The sequence below is a fragment of the Sus scrofa genome, chromosome 14 (genome assembly GCF_054392235.1).
Source record: "Sus scrofa isolate SSC_HxYL_T2T_F1_AM1 chromosome 14, Sscrofa_HxYL_maternal_Yorkshire_Landrace_v2.0, whole genome shotgun sequence".
Lineage (NCBI taxonomy): Eukaryota > Metazoa > Chordata > Mammalia > Artiodactyla > Suidae > Sus > Sus scrofa.
In genome coordinates, this window is record NC_139396.1 from 97,201,822 (window position 1) to 97,227,095 (window position 25,274).

Sequence of the window (25,274 nt, forward strand, 5' to 3'; positions counted from 1 at the left end):
ATTATTACAGTTCAAACAGGCCCAATTTCAAGTATCTACTGATCTCCACCTGAACACTGAGCATCTTTATGGGAGACAGTAGAAGCAACGCTAATTTGTGACTTTTGAATCTTTTTGTTCTGATCAGACTCTGCTACTATCTAGCGGTAACCTTAGGCAAGATGCTTTAACCACACTGGATCTTGCACCCTAAGAGATTAAAATGAGGAACTGGATTAAATAGTTTCCAAGTACCTAGCTGTGCCCAGCTCAAAAACTAGGCATGAACTTGTAAGGGTTCTACTACTACAGCAAGCCTTCACCAACACTAGAGGGAGCTACATTCATGTCATCGCTGGGGTGGTTAGGAAGATTTCCAAGCCCAAGTATCTTTAAATGGAAAACTGACTTTCCAAAATAAGAGAAATCAAATATCAAGTGAGAGATCCACACTGTTCAAACAGCCACTTCTCAGGCTCCCTGCTGTTACTTCCCTCTTACAGATGTCAAAGCATCTCACACTTGCATAAACATACCTTTTGGGCTTTAATTCTAATTTTGAAGGAACCAAGCTGGCTTGAGTCACTTCAAGAGATTTCTTTCTCCATTCAGTCTAGATTCTTTCTTTCCTTTTTTTTTTTTTTTTTTTTTTTTTTTTTTTGTCTTTTTGCCTTTTCTAGGGCTGCACCCACAGCATATGGAGGTTCCCAGGCTAGGGGTCTAACGGAGCTGCAGCCGCCAGCCTACGCCAGAGCCACAGCAACAAGGAATCTGAACCGTGTCTGCGACCTACACCACAGCTCACGGCAACGCCGGATCTTTAACCCACTAAGCAAGGGCAGGGATCAAACCTGCAATCTCGTGGTTCCCAGTTGGATTCGTTAACCACTGAGCCTCGATGGGAACTCCTAGATTCTTTTTTAATCAAATTAACAAAACCCCCAAAAAAGCAAAAAAATTAATGCTATTATTTTTTAAAAGCCCCAGGAAATGAGCTAAAGGAAGAGAAAGATTCATTTCACAATGAAGTTGTGTCCTGGGAAAAAATCAGTGAAGTTAACTGCAATTGAATTCATTAGCAGCTTGCCACTCAAACCAAAGCTACCACAGCTACTTTGAAAACAAGAAAAATGACTCAAAGAGAGGAAAGATATCAAGGAAAAGAAGGAATCAGCATAGCTCTGCAAGGTGGGAGCTAGAATGCCTGCCTAAGTGAATGCTGTCATTGCCCTGCTGAGCTCGGCTGTCTAAGAAGCTTGCAGCTGCTTAAGAGTGATGTCATTAATTAGAGGCAATGGGGTTACATTAGGCATTTGGCAAGAAAACTGTCAAGTGACAAGATACGTGAGTGGAGGGAAGGAAGGAAAAAGAAAAAACACTTCTAAAGCTGGAGCTTATTCTGAAGTTATTATATACATACTCTCCCTCCCAGCTCCAAAAAACACCCATGGCCTTGAAAATGCATGACCTACACCATTACAGAACAAGTAAAAGGAAGAATCAAAAATGTCTCCTTTGGAATCAACAAGTTTTTCTTTGCCCCTAGGCACAAGGGCATGTTAACCTAACAGAGAGGGCATAAACTGGATGTTACAGAATGTGGTCTGTGAGAGAAAGATAAATGCAATCCTGAAGAACCCTTTTTACTTAAATTTCATAGGTTAATTGAACACTCAGAAAGCAAATCCTCAACAGTCACAAATGGACCACCTACTTTTTAGCATATGGGCTGTTCTTGAGTAAAAATAGATTATACAGGAACTTTGGAGAGTGACTTTGTGGGTGAAGAGAAAAATCTACTAGAACAAGACAATTCTTTTTCACTTAAAAAATGCACACTCAGTCCTCTAGAGGTAAAATGCAGAATAAGATCCACAAGGTTAAAATCAACTCATTCCTATGGATCCAAATAGTCAGGATGCTTGTTTCTTAAATCCTCGGTTTCAAGTTCACTAAGTGATACCAAGTCAAAGAGATTTTTCTTTTAGAACAATAAAAATTTTTTTTAAAACATTCCTTTCAATCAATGATTCCAGTGATAGGCATGAGAAAAATATACTTATTGTTTAAAAGAAAATGCCAAAGGAATTTCAGTTCACTCTGCTTCATACTGACCTTTAAAATGTTTCGGCCATCAAATGATTCTCTTTCCTTGAAGATATATTTGCCATCCGCTGTATAGAGATTGTACCTGCCTTCAGCTGTAAATATTCCAAAGATAATGTTAGAAGAGAAGCCTGGGTTATCTATCTGTTTTCACTTGGACTTCTATAGGTACAACTAGCAAGATCTTCAGATACTACTACCAGGAAAGTCACGTAGTATGGAGGGAAAAACATCAGGCTATGAGACAAGTGGCCAGCATCTAATCTCAGTTCTGCCATTAACTCAATCAGTATATACTTATTCATTCAACACTGTCCAATTATTCACTGTACATTAACTATGTAACTAACCACATTCTTAGGCAAATTATGCCTCCTCTATGGACCTCAGTTCCTCAGTTACAAAGTTAGAGGTTAAGACTAGGTGATTTCCAGAGTTCCCATCGTGGCTCAGCGGAACTGAAAGTGCCCAGCTTCCATGAGGATGCAGGTTTCATCCCTGGCCTCTCTCAGTGGGTTAAGGACCTAGCGATGCCATGAGCTGTGGTGTAGGTAGCAGATGTGGCTCGGATCTGATGTTGCTGTGGCTGTGGCACAGGCCAGCAGCTACAGCTCCAATTTGACCTCTAGCTGGGAACCTACATATGCCTCAGGCATAGCCCTAAAAAAAAAAAAAAAAAAAAAAAAAGGACTAGGTGATTTCCAAAGTTTCTTATAGTCTAAAACCCAAGATTTGTATAAGCTGTGTATATTTTTAAATACCTAAAAATATACAAATGCTCACACATTAACTAGTCAAAAATGCTAGCAACCATATTTGAGTTGATCTAAGAACTTTCCCCAAATGAGAAAAAAACTCTTTTGTTGCAATCACAGAATCTACAAATCTATGATCTTAGCCTAATCAAAGCTATGCTCTAACTCTCTGTGTTAATTTAGCCACTTATCCCAAAAGATGTGCTTAAAACTACAGCAGAAAAAAAGGATATCAAAGGAAAGGGATAACTAGTGAGAAAAAGCAAAACAACATACTCTATGTTCTATTCAAGAGATAATTCAAGACAGAAGAATCTGGGGTATATAAAATTCAAGGCCGCTTCAAAAATTATTTAACTTTCAGAATATATTCCAAAATATCAACCCTTTCCTGCCTACCAACAGACACTCAAAAATAACCTGTATTTCTGCTTCTGAGTATACTTTTTTTTGGGGGGGGGCTTTTGCTTTTTCTGGGGCCGCTCCTGCGGCATATGGAGGTTCCCAGGCTGGGGATCCAACTGGAGCTGTAGCCGCTGGCCTACGCCACAGCCACAGCAATGCGGGATCCACAGCAAACCAAGGTCCAAGGTTGAGCCACATCTGCGACCTACACCACAGCTCATGGCAAAGTTGGATCCTTAACCCTGGATCCCTGAGCAAGGTCAGGGATCGAACCCGCAACCTCGTGGTTCCCAGTCGGATTCATTAACCGAACCACAATGGGAACTCTGATACTCTTTTATTTTACACAAGTACAGAGACTACCATGTTCAGAACTAACAAAATACATATTTTAGCTAGACCACTGGAATTACACCTGGATAACTATAGGACTATTTCTCTAATGAGATCTAGTTCTTAATCAAAGATCCCCATCCCATGCATATTTCATAACTTAAAATTAGGTTCCCTGTGGAGTTCCCGTCATGGCTCAGTTTAAACAAACCCACCCAACTAGTAACCATGAAGACGCAGGTTCGTCCCCTGACCTCAATCAGTGGGTTAAGGATCTGGCATTGCCATGAGCTGAGGTGTAGGTATGGCATTGCTGTGGCTGTGGTGCAGGTCGACAGCTACAGATCCTATGTGACCTCTAGCCTAGGAACTTCGATATGTCATGAGAGTGCCTCTAAAAAAAAAAAAACCAAAAAAAAAAGTCCCCTGTTAAAAGGAGATGAGAAACAAAGTCAATTCATACTAAATAAATATCAATAAAAAAGTAATGATATCTGGAGATTAAAATATTTAATGATAGGTTCAAAATGTATATGTACCATTAGTCACAAGGGAAACGTAAATCAAAACCACAATGAGATTACCAATTCACATCCAAAATGATGGCAATAATCAAAAAGACAAACAATAACAAGTGTTAGCAAAGATGTAGAGAAACTGAAACCTTATTCATGGTTTTGCTTTCCACGGTTTCAGTTATCCATTGTCAACCAAGGTCCAAAAACATTAAATGGAAAATTCCAGAAATAAATTCCTAGGTTTAGAATTGGGCACCATTCTGAGTAGTGTGACCCACCAGCCCAGGAAGCACCATCCCTTTGTCCAACATATCCCACCCTCTCAGTTATCAGATGGACTGTCAAGGTATCACAGTGCTTGTGTTCAAGACACCCCCCTTTTTTTTTTGGTCTTTTTTTTTTGCCTTTTCTAGGGCTGCTTCCAGCGGCATATGGAGGTTCCCAGACTAGGGGTCTAATTGGAGCTGTAGCCGCCGGCCTACACCACAGTCACAGCAACACGAGATCCGAGCCGCGTCTGCGACCCACAGCACAGCTCACAGCAACTCGGGATCCTTAACCCACTGAGCATGGCCAGGGATCAAACCCGAAACCTCATGGTTCCTAGTCGGATTTGTTAACCACTGTGCCACGACGGGAACTCCAAGACACCCCTATTTTACTTAATAATGACCCCAAAGCACAAGAGTAGTGATGCTGGAACTTTGGATCCACCACAGAGAAGCCATAAAGCATTCCTCTAAGTGAAAAGGTGAAAGCTCAACTTAATAATGAAAAAGAAAATCACATGCCGAAGTTTGCTAAGATCTACGGTAGGAATGAATCTTCTACCTGTGAATTTGGGAAGAAGGAAAAAGAAATTTGTATTAGTTTTGAAGTCATACTTCAAACTGGGAAAGTTATGGTCCAGTGCATGGTTAAGTGCTTAGTTAAGATGGAAAAGGGAAAAGGCATTAAATTTATACAATGACTTTTTTTTTTTTTTTTTTTTTGGTCTCTTTAGGGCCACACCCTCAGCATCTGGAAGTTGCCAGGCTAGGAGGTGAATCAGAGCTGTAGCTGCCAGCTTACACCACAGCCACAGCCACAAGGGATCTGAACCACATCTGTAAACTACATCACAGCTCATGGCAACGCTGGACCCTTAACCCACTAAGCGAGGCCAGGGATCGAACCCAAGTCCTCATGGGTACAGTCAGGTGGATAACCACTGAGTCATGATGGGAATTCCCTACAATAGGACATTTTGAGAGACATAGATAACATTCACATAACTTTTTTTACAGCATATTGTTATAATCGTTCTATTTTATTTTTAGTTGTTGTTAATCTCTTACCGAATTTATAAATTAAACTTTACCATAGTAGGTAGGTATAGGAAAAAACATATTATAAATATATAGGATCTGGTATGCAGTTTTAGACCTCCATTGTGGACCTTGGAATTTATCTTCCATGAATAAGGGGGGACGACTGTATTGCTGGTGAGAAGGTAAAATAGTACAGCCATTTTGGAAAACCGTCTGCCAATTCCTCAAAAAGCTAAACACAGAATTACCACATGACTCAGCAATTTTACTCTTAAGCATATAACTAAGAGAAATGAAATACATACCCAAACAAAAACGTACACATAAACGTTCACAGTGGCATTACTCATAAGAACTAAAAAGTGGAAACCACGTGTGTCCATCAACTAATGAATGGATAAATAAAATGTGCTATGTCCATATAATGGGTTATTTGGTAATAAAAAGGAATGGCATTCGACACATGCTACAACATATATGAACCTTATAAACATTATGCTAAGTAAAATAAGCCAGTCACAGAAGATTACATATTTTATGATTTTATTTATATGAAATATGCACAAAAGGCAAATTCATAGGACAGGAAGTAGACTGGTAGTGCCTCGACCAAAGAATAGGGGTAAATGGGGAGTCAATAGCTATGGAGTTTCTTTTGGGGGGTGATAAAAATGTTCTAAAATTTATTGTGGTAATGGATGCATGACTCACCACACTAAAAGTACACTGAATTTAAATGGGTGAATTGCATAGTATATGAATTATATCTCAATAAAGCTGTTATATTTAAAATATCTGTAAGTAGGAAAGGATAACTAGACTGTGAACACAGAACATTTTCTTATATGAAGCTCTGGTGTTAACTGAATATACATTTGGATCCACACAATTTAGAAGACAGAGATTCTTCTTTTTTTTTTTTTTTTGTCTTTTCTAGGGCCACATGCTTGGCATTTGGAGGTTCCCAGGCTACGGGTCAAATCAGAGCTGCAGCTGCCGGCCTACACCACAGCCACAGCAACGCAGATGCCAGCCCTGTCTGTGACCTACACCACAGCTCACGGCAATGCCAGATCCTCAACCCACTGAGCAAGGCCAGGGATCGAACCCACAACCTCATGGTTCCTAGTCGGATTCGCTAACCACTGAGCCATGACAGGAATTCCAAGATTCTTATATAATTCAATTCTATGATGTCAAAGGGTTAGTTAAGAATGGAGCATGGTATAGTTGCAAGAGCTCTGAACTAAGATTTAAGGACTAGAACAGATGCAGAGGCACTACTGATATAGTATTAAATGTCTAATAAAATACTGCACTGCCCAAAACAGTAGCCACATATGATTATTTAAATTTAAATTAATTAAAATTAAAAGTATACTTTCTCAGTCTCAATAGCCATCTTCAAGTGCTCAATAACCACATGAGCTACCAATACTGGATTTCACAGATAAGGAATATTTCTATTATCACAGAAAGTCCTACTGGATGGTTCTGGATACAATACAACTTCTGAACCAATGAATTAGAGTATACTTCAGAGTTCTGAAACTCTGGTCTTTCTTCACCTAATGATATTAAAATGTACATTACCTCAGGTAATCTAATAGTGTTTTCCAAGATCAAAATTGACTCTCCAGAACAAAATAAATATCACAAAATAAAGACACACAGGTTTGATCCCTGGCCTCGATAGGCTAAGGATCCAATGTTGCTGTGAGCTGTGGTGTAGATTATAGATGCGGCTCAGATCTGGCATTACTGTGGCTGTGGTGTAGGGCAGCAGCTACAGCTCTGATTTGACCTCTAGCCTGGGTACAGCCCTAAAATTTAAAAAAAATTTTTTTTTTAAAAATGTACTTTGGCAAAAAGGGATACAAAAACTGTCTTAAACTATAAATCTACAAATAGTTTATGGGTTCTGATGGAGTCCTGGTGGAGTCTTCTGCCAATATAGACTTTTTAAAACCAAGGTTAGGGTCCTAAAAAATGTAATAAAACCTGAATATGGGGTTTTGGTGCTGGTACTATTTTATTTTATTTTATTTTATTTTATTTTATCTTATCTTATCTTATTTTATTTTATTTCTTTTTACGGCCGCACCTGTGGCATATGGAGGTTCCCAGGCTAGGGGTCTAACCGGAGCTGTTGCTGCCAGCCTACACCACAGCCACAGCAACACCAGATCTGAGCCACATCTGCAACCTACACCACAGCTCATGGCCACACCGGATCCTTAACCCACTAAGAGAGGCCAGGGATCGAACCTGCAACCTCATGGTTCCTAGTCGGATTCATTTCTGCTGCACCACGAAGGGAACTCCATGGTGCTAGTATATTTTAAAACACAGCCCTTTGAAGAAGAAGCTGGACATAACCTGAATTTGTAATTCCTGATCAGAGAGATGTTGAATCTGCTAGAGAGCTTTCTCTTGTTGGGTGGAGATGGAAGGGAAAAAAAAAATCCTTTTTAAAATGTAGTTTATTATCCCAAATCAAGGGTTAAAACAAGGCATTCTTTTTTTTTTTGGTGGGGGGGGGGGGCCTAGCACCTGTGGCATATGGAAGTTCCCAGCTAGGGGTCAAATTGGAGCTACAGCTGGCAGCCTAAACCACAGCCACAGCAACACCAGATCTGAGGGGCGTATACAACCTACACTGCAGCTCACAGGAACGCCTAATCCTTAACCCACGGAGCGAGGCCAAGGGTTGTACCCAGAGCCTCATGGATACTAGTCAGGCCATTTCTGCTGAGCCATAACAGGAACTCCAAAACAAGATATTTGTATATGAAGGCTTAGATTCATGAGGGTAAAAAAAAAATGCTCTAACACACAGTTTCTCAACCTTAGGGTTACTGACACTTGAGGCTGAATAATTCTTTGTTATGGGGGGCTGTGCTGTTTATTGTAGAGAGTCAAGCAGCATCCCTGACCTTTACACATTAGATGTCAGTAGCATCAAACTCCCAGTCTCCTAACTGTGACAACCAAAAATGTCTCTAGACAAGCCAAATGTTCTCTGGGATCAAAACTGCCCCTGGCTGAGAATCGTTCCTCTTAACTTTTACTAGCTAATCTTTTTTTTTTTTTTTTTTTAAAAAAGACTGCCAGGTATTTCATGGGACATACTTACACTAAGATAATTCTTCATTGTTCACCTAAATTTACTTGAACACTTTGCATTTTTATTTGTTTTATGTGTGAATTCCTATGTGGAACACAATGAAAGATTTGGAGTGCTAACCCCATGCTAGATATGGCCCTGCCCACCTGCCCATTTCCACTGTACCCATCAGAAGAAGCTAACGAATCTAAAAAAGAAGATATATCAGAGATTCGCCAGTAGGCCATTTTATTCAAACCCTAGGGATATTAGGCCTTGCTGTTCACTGTTGGGTTGTGGCTCTATGGAGGACTTACCATTGGGGTCTTTCCTGAATAGAGTATTCATGACTGTAGCATGGAGTTTCACACTATTCCACTCTTTCACTATCAATCCAGATGCCTGAAAACGTTCTAGCACTCGATCAACCAATTCCTGCAGCCTAGAGAAATTGAAGAAAGAAGTGCACAAGTCTTAGTAAACTCCTAAACCCAGACGACTAATTCAACATTGGTGGAGCATCTGCTCTGAGGCAATCTCCACACAAGGCCCTTGAAAGAAGAGGAAGAAAACAAGGGTACAGTCCCCACCACTGTGAAATTCACAGCTTTGTGCAGATCACAGACCTGGAAGCTACTGCACAACATTGTGGTAAGTATTATGGGAGTGATCAACTCTATTTGGAGGGACTAGATTTTCACAGGAGGTTTAAACAAGGTCTTGACGGAACATGGATGTTTATTATCTTGGCACAAGAAACCAGGCTCGACAGAGAGGTGCCTAGAACAAAGTGATTTATTGGTTCTTCCTGTCACAGAACCAAAAGCTACTACTATGGTTGATATGTTTCTGCCAGGATCAAATGAGTTTTAAGACATTTGCTCACTGGGAAGGAGGATGCACTATGAAGATCCCTGTGGCTGCAGCCACTACATTAGTGTTCAACGAAGTAGAAGCGCATGAGTGATGCACCATGCAGGTTTCTGCAGTGGGTAAGTTCTATCTTGATGTTAGCTGTGCACCCCAATATCTCCAGCAGAAACAATTCTTGCACAGGAAGTTTTCACTGTGTTCAGGTGTTCTGATCAACAGCTTAAAGAACTTTCTTTAACGTTTCTTGAAGATTGGTCTGAAAAACTCTTTATCTCACCTTCAATTCTGAAGAACTTTGCCAGTTGTGCCAAAGAGAGGGGGTCATTACCCCAGTGAGGGTGTGGGGGAGCAGATCTTGGTCCTAGGCCTCAGGAAGCAGCCATCTTCTGTGACCAGCCACTCAGCTGAAGGTGAAGTTCGGCCTGTGGCTTTTACGCATTATGCAGAAACATCCACCCTGAGCCTGGAGAAGTTCTTGCTGAGCACTGGTGCTGACAGCAAGGTCTGCATCAAATGACAGAGCAGTGCACCTGCTGGCCTACTCCTTTCAACCTTCCCTGGGGTCTTTTTTGGGAGTTGCGCTGCATGCTAATTGACCTCCCTGGCTCAAGATAATCTTTCACTCATCACCAGTATACTAATAGACACTAGATTTCACATTTTTAAGATTTGTACATTTTAGATGTATGTACTAGTAACACTATTTGAGTCACATACCACCTCTTTTCCCGGATGCAAGTGGCCCTGAGACATTTATAGAGTGTGTGAATCTGCCACAGCTTGTTGGGCCATGACCTGTGGTAAAACACTGTGGCCCTGTGAGCAGCATCTCTCTGAGCAAAGCTGGGTGATTCTGTTTTATGTGAGATGTGGGCCAAGCCCACCTTGCGTGACCCATTTGTGGGAGTTTGTCTGAGTCAGGGCAGTCTCTTTGGCTGCAGCAGCTGAGTTGCTCAAAGCCTTTCTCTACATGACAGCAACCTCTGGTTCTCTTTCCCTCTCACCCCCGGTTATCATTCACCCACTCAGACATGGGCAAAACAACCCTTTTCTGCTTGCACTGCATATGCTGCAGCAAGAGGGAGTTATCCTTCCCTAGAGACTGAGTCAGAAGCACAAAGGATTCTTTTCCCTTTCGTGTTTTTTAGGCTCCAAAGTTCCAAATTAATCTCCTTATAATTCTAACTTCTTTATCTTAGTTGTTTCTATTAATGCTATCTACTAACCAAAGAATATTTAAATATGAGTAAGTTGTAATTAATATTAGTAAAAATAAAAACCCATAACTTCCCCACTGACCTCCAGAAACAGAACACAGGACTGGGACTAGAAGGAAGCAAGTGAGGTACTTGTCTAAGGCACAAAATTTAAGAAGGTACCAAAAAATTGCACTGATCAAGATACAGTTTTTAATGATTTTTATTTTTTCCTTTTTAGGGCTGCAGATGCGGCATATAGAAGTTTCCGGGCTAGGGGTCAAATTGAAGCTGCAGCTGCCGGCCTACACCGAATCCTTAACCCACTGAACAAGGCCAGGGATCAAACCTGCATCCTCACAAACACCATATCGGGTTCTTAACCCCATGAACCACAACGGGAACGCTGAGATACAAAATGTTTTAATGCAATATTTTTAAAAATCAAAATTAATGCAAAAAAATTCATGATGAACAAAATACCAAAATTCTGAATGAGGGCAAGATCAGTATTACTGAGTTTTCCTTTTGCCCCAGTACAGCTTGGCATCAGACAGAACATTACAACACACCAGTTCCCCAGGACGCTCCCTGCTCTGGAGACCCCAGGGACTCCCTGCTGCCTGCCACAGCATCTGCGGCGGTGGCCTCATGTCCTTGCATTCCTCAACATACAGGTTTCCTACCAGGCTTCTGCCACTGGGCAACTTTCCAACTGCCACCTCTGTGCCTTCTTCTACCTGGGTCCCACACCCCCAACTCCCCCTTCCCTCCACTTATACAGACTTTATCATCCTTCCAGGCTCAATTCAAATCCCGCTCTTCCATGAAGCCTTACTAACTACCCTAACACACCCCACTCCCCCATATCCTTGAGCAGTGATAATGCCCTTGTCTGAAATGCTACCCTACTATGTGGGCTCTACTGAGCCTTCTCAGGGATAGTCCCTTCATGTTTCAGGTTTGTCTTGTCTCGTTTCCCTGCTAGATCATCTGCTCTTCAAAAGCCTATTATATGTGTCTTATATCTGATGGAGCACCACTATACTTGGCTTTCAGTAACTACTGGCTGTGACTGGTTACCTGAGAACTGAAATGTAAAAAATAAAATAAACTTGGTCTTGAAGAATCATTGAAGACTCTCAGATAAGGAGTTCCCATTGTGGCGCAGCGGAAATGAATCTGACTAGGAACCATGAGGATGCTGGGTTCAATCCCTGGCCTTGCTCAGTGGGTTAAGGATCAGGCATTGCTGTGAGCTGTGGTATAGGTTGCAGACTCGGCTCAGATCTGGTGTTGCTGTGGAGTGCTACAGCTCCAACTGGACCCCTGACCTGGGAACCTCCATATGCTGCATGTGCAGCCCTAAAAAGACAAAAAAAAAAAAAAGAAAGAAATTAAAAAAAGGACTTGCAGATAAAATGAGGGAAGGAAGGACACTTCAAACAAAATGAAATGTGCAAAGATCTACACAAGGCTGCAGCTTATCTGGTAAACTACCAATTATTTCACAGAGCTGTAACAGAGAATGAAAGAAAAGGGACAGTGGTCAGACTATGGGAAGCCATAGAAGTTTTTAAAAAGGGAATGATGTGGTCAGATATCCGCTTGTGAAGCTGTCTCTGTGACGAGTGGAAAATGCTGTAGAAGGGGGAGAGACCAGCAGTAGTGAGGTCAGCTAGGTGGTACGAAGAGCATTAAGAGTAGAAATAACAACAAACATGATGTGTCAGGCACTGCTCTAAATTTTTATCTGTTAAATCATTTAATCCTCACGATAAATTAGTAACCCTATTTTACCAATGAGGAAACTGAGGCACAGAGAAATTATAAAATGTAACCAAAGTCACACAGCTAATAAGTGATAGATCCAGAATGAGAAGCTATGCAGCCTGGCTTCAGAGGACATGCTTTACGGACAGCACTATAAAGGAGAAAGGGATGAAACTCTAAACTATGGCAGAGGCAGTGAGAACTGAGACAAGAGATGGATTCAAAGAAGCTTGTGAGAAAGAAGCTGGTGGCTTCAGATATGACAGGGTTAAAGCAGAGGAAGCAGCTGAAAGCAACTCCTAAGAGTCCACCTTAAATGAACAGATGAGTCACTGACCGAGGTGGGGGGCTGTGGAGAGGGTTAATAGTGTGTATGCTTTTGCATTTGTGGCCCCGGATATCAACTGGGATATGTCCAAGAAAGAGATGGAAATACAAGCTCAAAGCTCAAGAGAAAAATCTGGGCAAAAGATACAGATTTGGGAGTAGTTAAAAGCATGGGATAGATGTAGTCGGGGAAAAGGGAAAATCAGAAGAAGCAAGACGAGAGCTAAGGACAGAGGCTTTAGGACACTCCTAAGTAAGGGGCAGAGAAGGAACCAGCAAGGACAAGTGGTAAGGAAAAGATACAAGAAAAGCAAGACTTCAGAAAGGCTGAAAACAGAATTATAAGGTGGGGGGGAGAAATATCAGCATAGTACAATGCTATAGAAAAGTAAGGTTAAAAAAAAAGGAGCACATAATGCCTACTTATTTCTCACAACCAGAATATTATTAAAGACCTTTGCCAGAGCAGTTTTGCTGGCACACCAGTGATGGATGCCTTACTGAGGGGACCAAAGGAGAGGCCGGAGAGATGGGAGGGGATGAGTGGACATAAACTCAAGAAACCTGGAAAGAAAGGGAGAAACTGATTGCTTTGCTAATTAGGGAGAGTTGAGGACAGAAGGTGTGTGTCTGTTTCCAATGAGGAGAAAGAGTTGAAAATGCTTACTGACAACAAGAAACTTTCCAACAGAGGGAGGATTAAATTTCGATCTCAGAGGAGACAGGAAGGGCTGGTGTGTCATAGGTGATGAGAATATAGAGGTGAGCAGAACAAGTCCTTGTCCTTGAGCAGCTTACATTTTAGTGGAATGAGACAGACAATAAACAAACACACATACACGACTTCGGATAGTGCTGGGCACTGGTGATCAGAGATAACAGAGTTACACTTGAGCAGAGACCTAGGCAACAGCATTTCAGAGAAAGTGAAGAGCAAGTACAGTCATCTGAGGCAGCATATGCCCGGCATGATGGAGGAACAGTAGGAAGCCAGTGTATGGAGTGAAACTACGGGGAGAGGTGATGAGGTGCAAAGATAGGGAGGCCCAAGGCTCTTAGGCCCTTGTAAGGACTTTGGCTTTTACTCTGAGTGAGGTGGGGAGCTTTGGGATGGTTTTCAGCATAAGAAAAACGTGATCTGACTGACATTTTATTTTATTTTGTCTTTTTAGGGCCACACCTGCGGCATGTGGAGGTTCCCAGGCTACGGGTCAAATCGGGGCTACAGCTGCTGGCCCACACCACAGCCACAGCAACAAAGGATCCAAGCCACGTCTGCAACATACACCACAGCTCATGGCAACGCCGGATCCTTAACCCACTGAGGGAGGCTGGGGATCGAACCAGCATCCTCATGGATACTTGTCAGGTTCAATAACTGTTGAGCCACGATAGGAACTCCCTGACTGACATTTTAAAAGGAAACCTCTAGCTGCCAGGGGGAGGATGGACAGTGGTGGAGGCAAAGATGGAAGCAGGAAAGCAGTCCAGAGGCTGTGGCAACCACCCAAGTGGCAAGTGTGGAAAAAAGGATAATGATGAGGAGCATAGTGGCCTTTCTGACATACTACAGTCAGGAGTTGAAGAGGATTCTAAAAGAATTTTTGTCCTGAACAACTAAAAGAGTGAATATCAAAGAATATCCCACACTCCAAGGTCATGAGAAATTCTTTGGAGAGGGAAGGGCAGCTATGAAATGGAGGCAAAAGCTGAAGCCAGGAGTTCCCGTGGTGGCTCACTGATTAACGAATCTGACTAGGAACCATGAGGTTGCGGGTTCGATCCCTGGCCTTGCTCAGTGGGTTAAGGATCTGGCATTGCTGTGAGCTGTGGTGTAGGTCACAGATGTGGTTTTGATCCCACATTGCTGTGGTTCTGGCGTAGGCCAACAGCTACAGCTCCAGTTCAACCCCTAGCCTGGGAACCTCCATATGCCATGGGAGTGGCCCTAGAAATGGCAAAAAGACAAAAAAAAAAAAAAATGCTGAAGCCAGGTAGTGAAGGCTCCTGTGTGTCTATGTGTCAGGCAAGGCTGCTGTCTTTTTTTTTTTTTTTTTTTATGGCCACATCATTGCCACATGGAAGTTCCCAGTCTAGGAGTCAAATTGAAGCTGCAGCTGCCAGCCTACACCACAGCCACAGCAACACTGGATCCATGCCATATCTGCTAGGCTACAGTCTTACTTTTTCTGATTAGAAAAATAATGCAAAAAAAAAAAAAAGAAAAAAAAGAAAAATAATGCATGATTGTTATAGAAAAAATGGGAGATGCAGAAAAGCACAAAAAGAAAAACAACCTTACCATCTACAGATAGCCACTTAATTACAGGTTATATAAATTTAAGTCTTTTACTACAGATATACATCAATTTTAAAAGACAGAACATTTTTCTATAACTTGCTTATTCCACTTAATATACCCTGAAAATTTTCCATGTCATAAAATATTTTCCTCAAGTATTTAAACCAGCAATAAGAAGGGATAACCAATAAAGCATTGGTCAGCACAGAGAAAGAGAACTGATTAAAGAAGACTTTGTTCCTACATTCCTGAGGGAAAAATAAAATACACTCACACTGCATGTAACTCAGATTTTGTAGTTAATTGATTTAATTGATTGGGCATGTGATCTCTAAGCCAAGACCTACATTATTGGGTCTAAAGTTTCTGATCTCATCTCCAAACCATATGGTTTCAAGTATTTTAAAATATTACAATGTAACTTGGATCTAAATATAACCAAGCACTGCAAAATATACCTCAATTTCAAATCACAACAGAATGATGCTTCTCTTTTCTTCTCTCCTCTGTTAAAGAAAAAGAAATGGATAGGGAGCTCAGATATAGAGAAACAGGGAGCAAGAAGGAGGAAATAAGACGAAATGAGAGTCCAATTTCCAGCTTTGTCTCTCTGGAAAATTATGATCTCTGCCCAATTTACAGACTCAGAACTTCGAATGGACTAAAGTCCTTTAAAACATTCTAGTCTAACATGTTCATTTTACACAAGAGGAAACGAAGCACAGACAGGCTGAGTTGCCCAAAGTCAGGGCAGAGGGACAGGAATCTGAGTCTCCTGGCAGCCAGTTCTGCTCTGTTATCAATGCACTGTGCACTCCACGAAGCTGGCTCTTTGTCTTATTCACTGCCTTATCCTGGCACCTAAGTTAATGCTTAACTGACACATCATCAACGTAGCTGCTGGACGTACATAAGCATGAGTTCATAAATGACACAACTCTGGAGTTCTATTAAGAGAACTTAAGGGTGCTTAGAAACAATCACTAAGATGCCACAGATACTACATTTGACAATACGTTAGTATATTCCTAACAGTACCGTCTTTCAATTCTTACTTCGCTGACCCTTTCCTGTTTGATTATGAATGAGTCACAAAGCTTTTCAATGCCTTTGTATCCTCATAAGTGAATTAAAAATAATATAGGGTTGCTATGAGAAATTATTCTTTAAGCAGCTTTGTCATTTAGATAGTGCCATGGGTTTGAAAATAGGAACCAGTTATTAATGCCTTGAATCTGAGTTCTTAGTTTTGAGGCTTATAAGTGCTACAAAGCTCAAGCATTTCAGAGCCATCTTTACAGATATGGAGCTATACTGCAGAATGATCCCTAGAAAGTGCAAATTCCAGGATTTTATTTGGGCTTTTTTCACCTTAATTTAATTCAATGCTATCCAATTAATATGTTCTGAGTTCTTACTGTATACAAGCATTTTGCTGGTCAATAAAAGAAGTAAAAACTAAGCAAACATCGTTCTCATCATTAAGAAGCTTACAATTGGAGTTCCCATCGTGGCGCAACAGAAACAAATCTGCCTAGGAACCATGATGTTGTGGGTTCGATTCCTGGCCTCGCTCAGTGGGTTAAGGATCCAGCATTGCCATGAGCTGTGGTGTAGGTCACAGATGTGGCTCAGATCTGGCGCTGCTGTGGCTGTGGCGTAGGCCAGGGGCTAGAGCTCTAATTAGACCCCTAGCCTGGGAACCTCCATATGCTGCGGGTGCGGCCCTAAAAACAAAAACAAAAGACAAATTAAAAAAAAAAAGAAGCTTACAATCTATTAAAATAACTATAAAGAGGACTTTGATAATGACACAAGCAATGCAAGGTGCTTTGGTAATTTAAAGGGGGAAGACATTATAGCTGGGTTGAGACCAGAATAAGCTACTAGGAAGGACAGGAAGCTAACTGTATTCAACTCATCTTTGTAAATCAGCTAAATAAGTAAATGACTTAAACAAAAGTACACTGAACATTCACTGACTAGAGCCCTATGAATTATAAAAGCCACTGGATGTATGACGTTAAATAAGACATACTCCTTGTCCCCAAGAACTCTGAAGTCTACTTGAAAAAAAGAAGAAGGGAGCAGAGCAAGAAGGAAAGATGGCATCTGGACACAAAAAGATGAGGAGCAACATGAAAGAAATTTTAATCACAAGAAACAATATTAACAAAGACACAAAGGATCATCAACAGTGAAGCTGGCTAGGGTATGGGGCAAGTCCAAGAGTGTGGAAGATCAAGTTGAAATATAAGTTGATTTCATCCTGGAAGATCTTGACTGCCAGACTGAAGAATATGAACTAATTCAAAAGACGATGTGAAATAATGGGAGAATTTTAAGCAAGAAGAAGTCCTATTGTATACGCAATGTCTGAGAAAGGCTGATGTAGTACTGGATCACAGGACCTATACACACTGATGTAAAAGTAATGTCTAGGTAGTATTTCATGAAAAGAATTACAGAACCATATGAATAACGTGATCCCATTTCCTACAACATAATATGCACAGACAATGACTCTCAGGAGTATTTGCTCTGCTTACAAAATACTGGGAGGGAACACTGGGAGAGTCAGAGCAGGGGGAAAGAGAGCCATTTAATTTTCACTATATGCATCTGAAAGGCTTTAATTTTTACATTAAAAGAACTCCGCCTGTGAAAGAAGATGGCATACTGGAAGATAGTACAGTGATGCAGGGCTGCACAGTTGTCGAATCTAACTTCGCCTCTTTTCACGTGATCTTAGCCAAAAGGCCAAGAAGCTATAACTTCACCTCCCTCATGTTCTTTTCACCAAAACTTCTCAAAAGAGTAGTCTTATCTCCAATTATTCTTAATTTCCCTTTTCTGCCCTATCACAAATGCAGGCTTTACAGTCAAACACGGCTAGGTCAAACCATAATTCTATCAGCTACAAGCATACACTAATTATTAATGACCTCGACCTGACCAAGTATACCGAGAAGAACTGAACAAGTATAACACTTGCCTGCTTCACCAACACTTGTTTTTACTTAAAAAACCTTAGAGATAAGCTAAAAGAAAAAAAATTACTTGCCATCCAAAGATAACCACTGATAAAACGTTTATATGTTCAGATTAACTTGGTTTATTTCTCTCTTGCTCTTCTTCCTAGTTTTTTTGTTTTGTTTTGTTTTAGGGCCGCACCTGAGGCACATGGATGTTCCCAGGCCATGGGTTGAATTGGAACTGTAGCCTCTGGCCTACGCCACAGCCATAGCCACGGAGCCAGAGCAACAGCAACGCCAGATCCTGTTACGGCAGCTGCCCTGCAGCCCTGCGCCACAGCGTATCAGCTCTGGCGACAGTCCTGTGGCTACAATAATGTACCAGCTCTAGCGACAGCCCTGTGGCTGTAGCGTACCAGCTCCAGCAGCTCTGTGGCTGCAGTGTATCAGCTCTTCTACCCGGCAAGAAACCAAACGAGCACTCGGAGAGTTGGAGAACTCAGGCTTATTACGCCAGCGGGCTCAGAGGAGATGGCTCTCTGGAGTCTGAGCCTCGAAGAGGGGTTTCACAAGGCCTTTATGGGCTAGTTCTTCCAGGTCCGTGCTTGGCGGACCAGAGTGAGAACTGGCAAAGTAATAAGATGCGGAAACAAATTTACAGAAGCAGATGTGTGGGGGAGGGGTGGTTAGGGGCGGTTGTCTGGACTTTGCTTGGTCATCATGGCCAGGGTCTCTCCTTTCTACCTTTTTATCAGAACATTTTCTCCTACAATCTGAGCCGCATGAGTGACCTACACCACAGCTCACATGGCAAGGCCAGATCCTTAACCCACTGAGTGAAAACAAAGATCGAATCCGTAACCTCATGGTTCCTAGTCGGATTCATTTCCGCTGCGCCACTACAGGAACTCCAGCTCTCTTCCTACTTTTGAGGGAAAAAAGGTAAATGTCTACAAATTGGTTTATAATCTCTTTTTAATCTCATAATATTCTATAGTGAATAAGATAAACTCCCTGCCTCCTAGAATCTTAAGAGTCTATTTGAGAAAAAGAAGGTTAACAAGAAGGAAAGACAGCATTTGGACATAAAAAGGTTTTTTTTCACCTTTGTTCTTTAAAGATTTTATTCCTGGGTAAATAAGTTCAGGTTGACAGTTATTTTCTCTAAAAATCAGTCTGCTGTCTTTTGGCTTTGTTGTTGATATTGAGAGGTCCACTGTCCTGATAACTGTCCTTTGTCCCTCTTTTAAATTCTTTTCTTTGTCTTTAGTGCTCTGCATTTCCACGTCATTGATCCTGATAAGGATTTCTTTGTATTTAGTCCATTTGTATTTGCCTGCATCTAAACCCCTCCAACCTCTTCACGTGGACATTTCCTGTGACCTTCTTTCCCTCTTTACACTTCAGTCGCACCTGGAATTTGCTAGGTTTTTCCTTCCACAGGGCTTTTGCTCTGCATTCTCTTGCCTAGAACTTCCCACCAGTCCTTTGCCTGCAAACTCCCACTCCTTGAGATCTCAATTCATATCAATTTCTCAAAGAGGCTTGCCTTAACTCTGCCCTGCCATGGTCTAAACTGCCATATTTTCTGTCTTTAAAAGAGAACCATTTTCCCCCAGACTCACCTTTATTGCACTTTGCAGTGATAACTTTCTGTTACCTGCTAAGGCCTATTAGCATTCTCCATTTGTCTGTAAACTCCATGGGGGCAATGACTGTGAATGACTGGCTTTACTCATCTTTTATATTCATCTTTTATAGCACAGTGCCTGGTATGCAGTGGGGATTTAATAAAGCTTTGTTGAATAAACAATGATCAAATGAAAATCAATCTTCCTTTATTTATTTATTTTTTGTCTTTTTGCCATTTCTTGGGCCGCTGCCGTGGCATAAGAAGCTTCCCAGGCTAGGGGTCAAATCGGAGCTGTAGCCACCGGCCTACACCAGAGCCACAGCAACGTGGGATCCGAGCTGTGTCTGCAACCTACACCACAGCTCACGGCAACGCTGGATCCTCAACCCACTGAGCAAGGCCAGGGATCGAACCCGCAACCTCATGGTTCCTAGTCGGATTCATTAACCACTGCGCCACAAAGGGAACTCCAAAATCAATCTTCGTTTTAAGTGGCATATAATAGTGCCTCTGGATCTGCACTTGGAATTACTCCCTTTTCCTAATATGCTACTCCCTCAGCCTGAAAATTCCTTGTCCAGCAAAGAAATCTCTCTGAAGCCTTCCTTTACAAACTTTGCTCACACATGGGCATGGTTCTGCTGCCTATCTATGCATCCCTAGAATCTCAGTCACAGCCTTCACCCAAGTGTATGCCAGTTACTGACATCTGCCTCCTCCATAAGAAATCCTAGGGTCTACTGCACCTCATATCCCGGACATCTGAAAAATGCCTGAGGGAAAAGAGGCCTGGAAAAGGTGGAACTATTGATGGTGCCTGGTCTCTGAGGAGATAAAGGAATGGGGTCCCAGAATAAGTAAAGGGATTAGGTTTCATTAGAGATCATGTATGCCATTCTTCAGAAAGAGAGTGAAATTCAGTGGGCTGGGTATGACGAAAAAAGGTAGGCTATAAGCAGGGAAAGAAGGAAGCTGAGCTGGCTTCATGTTCTCAGTATAATGTGAGGAAGCTGTTCTTCTAGAGGAGGAGGGGTGGAGGCCTGAGAGAGTAACAGAATAGCCACTGTGTTCAAATGCTCAAGTCTTAGCAACATCTGACTACTAAGTATGGGTGAAAAGGTTGAATGCAAATTCCTTACCCAGTTAGGCTTTACAAAACCCAAGAATACATCATTAAGTGTAGCTACTACACTGTCCCAGATCTGTTTCTAGAAGAAAAATCTGATCTAAGTGCTTCCATCCTTTGAAAGGTCAGGCACTTCATAGTCCAGAATATTAAGGGAGGAGTTCCAGTTGTGGCTCAGAAGTAACAAACCCGACTGGTATCCATGAGGATTCGGGTTCGATCCCTGGGCTCACCCAATGTATTAAAGATCTGGCATTGCCATGAGCTGTGGAAGAGGTCACAGACATGGCTCAGATCCTCCATTGCTGTGGGTGTGGTGAGGGCCAGCAGCTGCAGCTCCAATTCGACCCCTAGCCTGGGAACTTCCACATGCTGCACCTGCAGCTCTACAAAAAATAAGAATAAAAAAAATTTTTAAGGGAATTTTTTATTTTAAATATATGAAATCATATAAAGAAAGTTGAGAGTGTTTTTATTACAACATGGCCTCTCCTCATGCCTCCAAATTGAGCAGTGCCTCTTCATACAAAGAAACACAACTGATTGAATGTACCTTAAAAAAGAGGGCCATGTCTTACTCATTTTTTTTTATCAATTTACAGTCTTGAAAAATACCTTGCAAAGGAGGCATTCAAAGAGTTTTAATGTTAAATTAAATAAGATGTGTACAAGTCCCTTAGACATTGATTTGAGGAGGGGAATTTATAAATCCTTTTGAAACAACACAGATGTGTCTCTTCTTGCGGAGGAAAAATGGGCAATGAAAAAACAGAGCAGTAAGAGGGATGAGAATTACTCAGAAAGGTTCTTGGTTGATCATATGAGTGGATTTAGTCACCACTTCATAAGATTTCAATTTTTAAGATCTTGACAACAGGAAGTGTGCAAAATTTGTAAGCTCTAGTTCTGTGGGAAAATAAAGGATGTATTCATCTTCTGAGACCTTATCTTTTCATCAATGTGGGCACAAATTACGTCTGAGCACTACCTTCAAAAGACATCTAACTTCTATAGCTCTTCAAAACCTGACTCCTCTATACTTGAAAGACCGTCTATAAAATTAAGGGTCTTACCATTGAACACATCCAATGGAAACACTCAAAGTAATGATTTTGTCACCCTTTCTTTTGTTTTTTATTTATTTTTTAAAATAGTTATTTCCCCAATACAATCTTTTTTTTCTACTGTACAGCATGCTGACCCAGTTACACATACATGTACACATACTATTTTCTCACATTATCATGCTCCATCATAAGCAGTGCTACACAGCAGGATCTCATTGCTAACCCATTCCAAAGGCAATAGTTTGTATCTGTTAACCCCAAGCTCCCCAACCACCCCACTCCCTCCCTCTCCCTGTCACCCTTTCTTAATGACTACTTTTCCTCCCTTAGGGCCACCGAGAATATGATAAATCAAAACTGTGGAGTCTGTGATATATGCATGTTAAAAGAGACTTGAAACCCTCTATTAGGGAAAGTTCATTACTTTTACACTGTGATCCCATGTAAATTTTCCACACAGCTTCATGTTAACTGTATAACTATAGGCTAGTACAGATTTTAGTTTTACAATAGTCAAGTTTAAACTAATAACAATAAAAATCATATAAGCCCTGTAACAGAGAATAAGAAAACAAGAGAGATCGGGCTGTGTGGCTACAATGTCCTATAAAATTACAAGATTTACTGAAGAAATAAAAAACATGACTTAAACATTTTAAAAATGAGTCAGTCCCAAAGACCTGAAAACGGCTTTAGTCATAATAGCTGAAAGGTGGAAACAGACCCAAATGTCCATCAACTGATGAATGGATAAACACAATGTGGCATCTGCATATAATGGAATATTATTCAGCCTTAAAAAGGGACAAGTACTGATACATGCTACAACATGGGTGAACCCTGAAAACATCAGGCTGAATGAAAGAAGTCAGACATAAAAGTCCAATATTGTATGGTCTCATTTATAGGAAATACACAGAATAGGCAAATCATAGAGAGAGTCGGTAGACTAGTGGTTGCCAGGGGCTGGGAAGAGAGAAGAATGGAAGAAGGGAGAAATGGAAAGTGACTGCTTAATGGATTTCCTTTTCAGGTGATAAAATCATTCTAGAACCATTGTGATGGTTGCACAATGTTACTAAGATACTTAATGCCACTGAATCATACACTTTAAAATGGTTAAAATGATGACTTTTATGTTATACTAATTTTACCACTTTCCAAAAAAAGGTAGATGGCAATTTTCCATTTTACTTTAGGAATAAGGGTTGGAACACAGTCTATCCTACTCAACCTAGCATACAGACACTGAAAACCTTCTTACAGCACAGGGATTCAGAGCACGGTTTTGCTACCTATGTGCTCTTTAGACAAGTTACTTAAGCTCTCTGAATCTCCTTGATCTACAAAATGGGATAATACAAGTCTTTATCTTTTTTTTTTAAATCTTATACATATGCTGTGAAGATAAAATGGAGATAATAAAGTCTAAGCACAAGGCCAGGCAAGAGTAGGTGCTAAACAAAAGACAGTTATAATTTCCCTGGAAACTATGCAATCTTTTTTTTTTTTTTTGTCTTTTGTCTTTTGCTGTTGTTGTTGTTGTTGCTATTTCTTGGGCCGCTCCCGCAGCATATGGAGGTTCCCAGGCTAGGGGTTGAATCGGAGCTGTAGCCACCGGCCTACGCCAGAGCCACAGCAACGCGGGATCCGAGCCGCATCTGCAACCTACACCACAGCTCACGGCAATGCCGGATCGTTAACCCACTGAGCAAGGGCAGGGACCGAACCCGCAACCTCATGGTTCCTAGTCGGATTCGTTAACCACTGCGCCACGACGGGAACTCCAGGAAACTATGCAATCTTAAACGTTAAACAAAATCTTACTTAGATCAGAGGTCCTCACAATCTGGTTTGAGGACCTCTGGAGGTCCCTGAGATGCCTTTAGGGGGTCCATGAGAGCAAAACAATTTTTGTAATAGTTATATGACATCATTTTCCTTTTTCATGGTAATGACATTTGCACTGATGGTACAAAAGCAATGGCAGGTAAACTGCTGGCACCTTAACACATATTAAGGCAATAACATCCAACTGTACTAGTAACAGTATATTCTTCACTATAAATCCACAGTTTAAAAAAATTTTAAAGCCAGTTTCATTTATCCTTGATAAATATGACCAATTAAACTGATAAAATAATCAATTTTATTAAATCTCACCCCTTGAGTACATGTCTTTTCAATATTCTGTGTGATGAAATTTCAGTATATATATAGCACTAGGGTTTTTCCATATACATAGGCAGTAGATGGCTATGTGGAGGAAAAGCACGTGTGAGCTTGTTAGGTTTAGAGCTGAACTAGCCTCTTTATCCAGAGGACATCACTTTTGCTTGAAAGAATGACTGACAGACAAAGTATGGTTATTCAGACCTGGCTTTTCGGCAGGTATTTTCTCAAAAAGGAACCTCAAGGAAAATAATCACCAGTATTTTTTGTCAATAATAAAATTCAAGCTTTTAAGTGAAAATAAAAATTTTGGAAAACATGTATCTGCTACCATGAGCTTGACAGTTTTCCATACTTAAAGGTTTTGATGGAATTAGTGGTGATATTAACGCTTTTTTTCCTTCAATTTTATTGGGATATAAGTGATACACAGAACACACACACAAAAACTGATTCTATACCATTTTTTTCCTCCCTTACACTCCAAATTCACTTCCATTGGAACTGAGGTAGGCGATGAGATTATCAATTCTAATTGAGACAAGAGATCCTCTAGGAAAGCAAATCAATTTGGGGGCTGCCTAGAGACATATGGGTTTTTTTTTTTTTTGTGGGGAGGAGGCCACTCACAGCATGCAGAAGTTCCCAGGCCAGGGATCAAACCTGTGCCACAGCAGCGAACTAAGCTGCTGCAGTGATAATGCCAGATCCTTAACCCACTATGCCATGGGAAAATGTCCAAGGGTTTTTTGTTTAGTATGAGCTCAGTTTTACCCCACCGTAATGAAAAGACCACACAGAAACAAATTTCCAATTTAAGTTGGGCTCCTCTGTTCACCAAAGGCCTTGCATAGACTAATAAATGGCACTAAAACTGCAAATGGTTCTGGATGCCTCAGAAATAGCCTGGTTGCAGACTGAGAATTCCTTGTAGGGATCTAGGTACAGTAATAACAAAAACTGAAAATAGTAAACATTTTAATGTATGTTTTGATGACATCAGTATGTGCCAAGAACTGATCTAAACATTTTATGTGGATTAATTTAATCCTAATAATCCTATAAAGTTTGTATAGTTAGCATTCCTATTTTGCCCTGGTATTTGACAGATCTGCATTACATCACTTTTGAAACTACCATTCTAAAATGCCATTCTTCCTGCTTCCTATTATCCTGGAAGCACTGAGTTCCATAAAAACTAGACTGCTACTATCAGTATCTACCATTCAAGTAATTCAGTAATTACCAAACTACGAGTCTGATACTTCTTCCTACAACTCTTTCCAAATTCCTCTTGCAAGATATTAACTTAGTATTT

The 25,274-nt window shown here is 41.0% G+C and overlaps 1 protein-coding gene across 22 annotated transcripts in view; it reads right to left on the bottom strand.

Annotated features, from left to right (window-relative positions):
• Positions 1 to 25,274, bottom strand: part of ASCC1 (activating signal cointegrator 1 complex subunit 1) — a 184,240-nt gene that overhangs the window by 24,367 nt on the left and 134,599 nt on the right. For all 22 annotated transcript variants that reach the window (XR_014825635.1, XR_014825634.1, XM_084993030.1 and 19 more), the window contains 2 exon segments: positions 8,830 to 8,954; positions 2,095 to 2,180 (listed from right to left, as the gene is read on the bottom strand). Coding sequence is in view for 20 of the 22 variants with exons in the window: in XM_084993030.1 (XP_084849156.1) it covers positions 2,095 to 2,180; positions 8,830 to 8,954 (211 nt within the window). In the remaining 2 variants the exon portion in view is untranslated.